This window comes from Panthera uncia, chromosome B1 (genome assembly GCF_023721935.1).
Source record: "Panthera uncia isolate 11264 chromosome B1, Puncia_PCG_1.0, whole genome shotgun sequence".
Lineage (NCBI taxonomy): Eukaryota > Metazoa > Chordata > Mammalia > Carnivora > Felidae > Panthera > Panthera uncia.
Genome location: NC_064811.1, coordinates 200,207,116 through 200,213,701, shown reverse-complemented (window position 1 = coordinate 200,213,701; position 6,586 = coordinate 200,207,116). Strand labels below are relative to the sequence as shown.

At 41.6% G+C, this 6,586-nt stretch overlaps 1 protein-coding gene across 6 annotated transcripts in view; it reads right to left on the bottom strand.

Annotated features, from left to right (window-relative positions):
- Window positions 1-4,667: 4,667 nt before the first annotated feature.
- The window catches only part of LOC125923515 (zinc finger protein 14-like), a 17,965-nt gene continuing 16,046 nt past the window's right edge, over window positions 4,668-6,586 (bottom strand). For all 6 annotated transcript variants that reach the window (XM_049631859.1, XM_049631858.1, XM_049631857.1 and 3 more), the window contains one exon: window positions 4,668-6,586. This exon is cut by the window's right edge and continues 1,017 nt beyond it. In XM_049631859.1, coding sequence (XP_049487816.1) covers window positions 5,435-6,586 — 1,152 coding nt within the window. In that variant the 3' untranslated portion in view covers window positions 4,668-5,434.

Sequence of the window (6,586 nt, the reverse complement as noted above, 5' to 3'; positions counted from 1 at the left end):
ACATTTTTGGTACAAAAAAAAAAGTGGTTTTATTAAAGCGCAGGAACAGGACCCATGGGCAGAAAGCATTGCACTGAGATTATGAAGACTGACTACTAGAAGGTTTTCCATTCTATAGAGGGGAGGGTGACCTTAGGGCTCCAGGAATTTGAGTCTATAGGTTCCTTGAGGTCTATTATTATTATTTCTTTTAAAGATTAAAATTTTTTTTAACGTTTATTTACTTTTGAGACAGAGAGAGACAGAGCATGAATGGGGGAAGGGCAGAGAGAGAGGGAGACACAGAATCGGAAGCAGGCTCCAGGCTCTGAGCCATCAGCCCAGAGCCCGACGCAGGGCTCGAACTCACGGACTGTGAGATCGTGACCTGAGCTGAAGTCGGACGCTTAACCCACTGAGCCACCCAGGCGCCCCTTGAGGTCTATTATTAACATGGTGTGTTTCTTGTAAATCATTAAGACAGTTACAATCTGGCTGCCTGGGTGGCTCAGTTGGTTGAGCGTCTGGCTCTTGATTTTGGCTCATGTCATGGTGCCAGGGTCATGAGATGGAACCATGTGTCGGGATCCTGGCTGAGCGCAGAGCCTGCTTAAGATTCTGTCTCTCTCTGCCCCTCTGCCTTGCTCACACTGTCTCTTAAAAAAAAAAAAGGACAGTTACAAACTCTAGTGGTTTCATGTCCAGCATGACTGTAATTGATGTGACTTGATCTGGGGTCTGGGAAGGAATTCTTGAGATGTTTTTGGTGCAAGAAAAAGGTGTTTTTATTAAAGCACAAGGACAGGACTCTTGGGCAGAAAGAGCTGCACTGGGGTTGTGATTGGTTATATGCTTTTAAGTGGAGGAATGTACAAATCAGTTTCCAAAGGGATATTCACATGTTAAAGATGACATAGGATCCAGGAGCCCTGGCTATTATTGTCAAGATAAGGTGGTTTTTTTGCCTCTAGCAAAGCATTAAGATTGGGAGTTCCTGGAGGAATGTCATACTCTGCAGATCTCAAGTATTTGTCAATGGGCTGCAAGTTATAAGGAGATTTAATGTTATCTACATTTCCTTTTGCCTTTGTTTTCCACATCAGCTAACCGTTTCTTTTCTCCCTGCCTATGTTCTCAGGCAGTCACCAGTACCTGAGGAATGTTTTACCCATCCCACCTTAACTGGGGGACATTTGGAGGGTGTCTGCTCAGTGTAACTCACACATTCTGTACAATGTAGTCTCCCAAGTCTCCCAGAGTCTAGATTAGAAAAATGAATGCAGGGTGCAACAAATTCATGTTTAATTTAGACACCCCGTTTTTTTTTTCTTCAGCTGTACAGTTTCTTGCAAGGTAAGAAATGCAAAGCCCTGTGAAGATATGGATTGTCATGTGTTTTTGTTTTGAGCAATGTAAACTTACTTTCCTAAAATATTTTACATGAGGGAAAGTTAAACTCAAAATATCAGCCATCATGTTGAATAAAATATGAGATGGGACTAAGTAACATTTTACAGAGACCTGGTTTACTCTTTACTAGAAAAACACACTTCTACAATGTAGAGGATGATGACATGCAGGAGGTTTTCCTTGTTGTTCACCTTTTACCTGGCAGTAAACCTGTATTACATCATTTTGTTTAAAAAAATGGATATGGTCTAGGTTAGGTAATTATCAATTGGCAACATGATATTGATATAAAACTGCTCTTGGCCAGATACAATAATGGACAATTATGACAACCATAGATAAAGGGAGAAGTTATGTCCCTTTCCCAAAATCACTGTGCCAAATCTGTGTTCAGCTCACAATTTCAAGTCTTTAAAACTTCCATTTCTATAAATATAAATAGAATAACCTTTAAAAATAGGGTACAAGGTATACATTTTTTTTCTAACTCAGCAAACACATGGAATATTCTCATTTCTGTTCTATAAACTACCTATAAACACATAGATACACACATGTTACAGCAAATGCTCAGCGCCCAGGAAGAGACAAGTGGCACACCCTCGGGGAACCAAAAACTGTATTTATCACCGGTGCTGGCCCAGCAGAGTCACCTCCAAAGGCTGAGCATCTGGCTTAGCATGGGTTTTACTGATCTTTCATGCCTATGTGCTTCCGGGTTGAATGGGACTACTAGTCAAGCTTCTGGTTCCTGGTTTCTGGCTGATGGAAGAGGCAAGCAAGATTACAGAAGGCAAAAACATTCAAGGGGAGTATCCAACCTTGGACATCGGGCTGGCCCTTTTTACTTGTGTTTACCAGCTTTCCTTCTCACACAGGGCACCGAGATTGAATGCTACTAGAACAATTTCCTCATAAATTACCATTTTACCAAGTACTAACATACATAATCTCTGAAGAGGAAGTACAGTGCTGAAATCAAAACCATTTTTAAACGCAAATTATCAATGTGATACATTATTTTGAACAAAGGAGAAACTGGCAATATATGAAGTTGTGTGCTATTAGAAGGCCTGTCCCCTTGCTTAAAACAAATGAGAGAAAGTGACTTTGAAAGCTGGTTAGATATATGTGAAGCTTTAAAAGAACTTAGAAATACACTTTCTGAATTTGGAAAAAAAGGTAAGGTACTGGAATACTTCTGTTTGGGGTGTAAATAAAATTTTGGAATTTCAAATATGTTAGTACACCTGTTTTTTCAACTACTTTATATAGAGTTATAAGGAAATGAAACATTAAAAAGCAGTAGAAGCATGTACATAGGGGCCCCATTTCCCCTTGGTGTGCTAAAAAAACTGCATTCAACCCTGTCAATTTGAAGATCCAATTGGCTTTATTAAACGGTTTGTGGGTGGGGGTACATTGCATCCGGCAAGAGAGGCTCCTCTGAGTGAAATAGGAAAAGGTTTTTAAAGGCCAAAGGCGGGGATTAAAAAGAAAAAGTGTACTAGCAAGGAATGCGTGTTCAGGCAAAGTTGCCTCTGGGTGGAGGCTGGCGTCCATCTGACCTGCTCAGACTGCCCCGGAAGTTCCACTTTGGCCTCGCAGACTCCCGCGGTGGCTGTCCTTTGAGAGTCCCCCTAAAGTGGCACTGCGAAGGCGGAGAGTGGCCCACGCGGGGACACCCTGGAGGGAGGCTCTGCGTTCCCTGCCTGAGAGGAGCCTCCAGGAGGCGGGGCGCAGCCCCTCCCCAGCCCATAGCCGTCAGTGCGCGTGTCTCCCCCGTCCCCCCCACCCCAACCACGGTGGAAAGCTCACGCGCCCCTCTCCCCCCAGAAAGGGCAGGTTTGCGCGCCACCTGCTGGCCGCCGGGAGCAGCGCAGGGGCTCAGAGCCTCCCGTTTAGTGTTGTCTGGCACCCCAGCTGGGGTGGGACGTCAAAGCCAAGAACCTAGAAGGGTTAAAGGAAAATTATTTTTCTTTGGGGCACCTGGGTGGGCACAGTCCATTGAGCATCTGAATTCACCTCACGTCCTGATCTCATGGTTAATGGGCTCAGGCCCCAAAAAGGGCTTTGTGAGGACACGGCAGAGCCGGCTAGGATTCTCTCCCTCCCTCAAAAATAAATATTAAAAGATTTTAACAATTATTTTCCTTCAATAGTTTGGTGGTCTATGGTGGCACCTTTTGAGGCAGTGGCAGAGTGAGCACACTCACTCTGGAGCTGCGGGTGGGATCCTGAAAACTGGGAGAGCCAGAATAGAGTAAGACTTCCTTCCAAAGTCATCTCTCCCAGATAGTGCCTGGCCAAGAAAGGAAAAGAAACATTTCTTGTCCCCTCTGCCAACCTGAAAACGAGCTACAATGAAAGGCAGGTAAGTGTTTATTTGGGATTAAAGAATTGCAGTTTGGGGAGCACCAATTCCAGCAGTAACCAGAAAAGTGTCCCATCTGTGGGGTGAAAGCAAGGGGTTTTCAGGAGAGGAAGAGGGGCAATTACATGGCTTGGATAAAATAGGAAGAAAATACCCACTGGTACTAACAGGCAGTAACTATGACCAATTCTGGAGAATATCTCATGGGCACTTGCAAAGAGTGTTTTTCTGCTGCTTTTGGATGAAGTATGCGTGTGCAGTGTACCTCTCTGAAGTCCATCTCATCTAACGTGTCACTTACGGTTGATGTTTTCTGATTTTGTCTGAATGTTTCATTCATTGTTGGAAGGGTGTATTAACGCCCCCCTTCTATTACATAACTCTCTCTCCCTTAACATCTGTTCATATTTGTTTTATACATGTAGGTGCTCCTATGTTGAGTGAATAAATATTTACACACTATATCCTATTGTTGAATGGACCCCTTATTGTTAGGTAATACCCTTCTTTGTCTCAATAATGGCATTTTATTCTTTTTAATCTTTACATTCGTTTATTTTTGAGAGACAGTGGGGGAGGGGCAGAGAAAGAATGAGACAGAATCTCAAGCAGGCTCCAGGCTCTGAGCTGTCAGCACAGAGCCCAAACGTGGGGCTCGAATTCAGCTGTGAGATCATGACCTGAATCAAAGTCGAATGCTTAACCGACTGAGCCACCCAGATGTCCCTCAATAATGGCATTTTAAAATGAAAATTTATACAGAATTCAGTCACAAGTTATCTATGTAACAATCTTTAGTTCATCACTACGACCCACATACATGGTTAACAATATGTAGTCATGACGCATCATCTTGTGTTGTTTTTCGGTTAATATTCAAAGACACTTTCTAGTTGAATCCAGTCATCATAACTACTATTGATGCATGAAAAATAGGCCCTGACCAACACAATGGATTTTTCAGCAACAACTTTGCTTCATATGCAGTTCCAAGAACTATTCTAAAAAACAAAAGTTACAAAATTCTGAATTTAGAATTCCCAGATGATGTCACAATCCTACCTTTCTTATATTTTTATAATAGGCCATTAGGCAAAATTATAAATTAATATCTAAATTGTGTGTTAAGACTTTCTTGATAAATGTTTTTCCTAGTCAGGGATTTCTAATGCAAAGTCTAACCTTTTATCTGATTTTAGCAATGCTATATGTACAGTATGAGAAACTACATGTTGACTAAGGAATTAAAAATCACTTTAGACTGCCATTCGTTCACTATTATACAGAGTGTGAAACTTCACATGCCTACAATGGTTTTTCTACTAGTCAAGTTTTTTTCCATGCATGTAACAATGAATAACTTCTCCAGCATTAATTTTTCTGTTATTCTCCTACAGTGACCTCTTTCTGTAAAGATTTTCTTGTCATTTCCCATTTAAGGAGATTAGACTGTTATTCACTGGATTTTCTTGTGCACCCTATGACCAGAGGCCAGCTAATGTCTCTTCCCCTTTGTGAATATAGGGTTCCTCCAAATGCAGTTCACTCACGTTGTGTAAGGAGAAGTTAAAAATGAAGGCATTTCCATAATGAATATGACCATGGAACTTCCCCCACCTGAGTCCTCTGGTTGGTTTCACATTAGCGCTGTGGCTGAAGGCACTTCCATGTTCATTCACTAGAATTAGAGTGAGTTCCCTCATGGTCTCTAAGATCAGAGTTTGTAACAAAGGCTTTTCCACATAGAAGACATGTATATGGTTTCTCTGCAGTGTGAGTTCCCTCATGGTCTCTCAGATCAGAGCTTGTAACAAATGCTTTTCCACATAGATGACATGCATATGGTTTCTCTCCAATGTGAATTCTTTCATGTTCTAGAAGATCAGACGTTGTAACAAAGCCTTTTCCACATAGATGACATATATATGGTTTCTTGCCAGTGTGAGTTTTCTCGTGTTTTCTAAGATGAGAGCTTGTAACAAAGGCTTTTCCACACTGATGACATGTATATGGTTTCTCTCCAGTGTGAGTTTTCTCGTGTCTTTTAAGACAAGACCGTCGAACAAAGGCTTTTCCACATAGAAGACATTTATATGGTTTCTCACCGGTGTGAGTTCTCTCATGTTCTCGAAGGTAAGAGTTTTGAAGAAAGGCTTTTCCACATAGATGACAGGTATATGGTTTCTCCCCAGTGTGGATTCTTTCATGTTCTCGAAGACTGGACCTTATAACGAAGCCTTTTCCACATAGATGACATGTAAATGGCTTCTCACCAGTGTGAGTTTTCTCATGTTTTCTAAGATTAGAGCTTGTAACAAATGCTTTTCCACATAGATGACATGTATATGGTTCCTCACCAGTGTGCGTTCTCTCATGTTCTCGGAGATAAGAGCTTTGAACAAAGTCTTTTCCACATAGATGACATGTATAAGGTTTTTCTCCACTGTGAGTTCTCTCATGTTCTCGAAGATTACAGCTTTGAAGAAAGGCTTTCCCACACAGGTGACATTTATACGGTTTCTCTCCAGTGTGAATTCTCTCATGTTGTCGAAGATTCGATCTTGTGACAAAGCCTTTTCCACATAGGTGACATGTATATGGTTTCTCCCCAGTGTGAGTTTTCTCATGTTTTCTAAGACAAGAGCTTTGAACAAAGGCTTTTCCACATAGATGACATATATATGGTTTCTCACCGGTGTGAGTTCTCTCATGTTCCCGAAGATTAGAGCTTTGAGTAAAGGCTTTTCCACAAAGATGACATGTATATGGTTTCTCTCCAGTGTGAGTTTTCTCATGTTTTCTAAGATTAGAGCTTGTAACAAA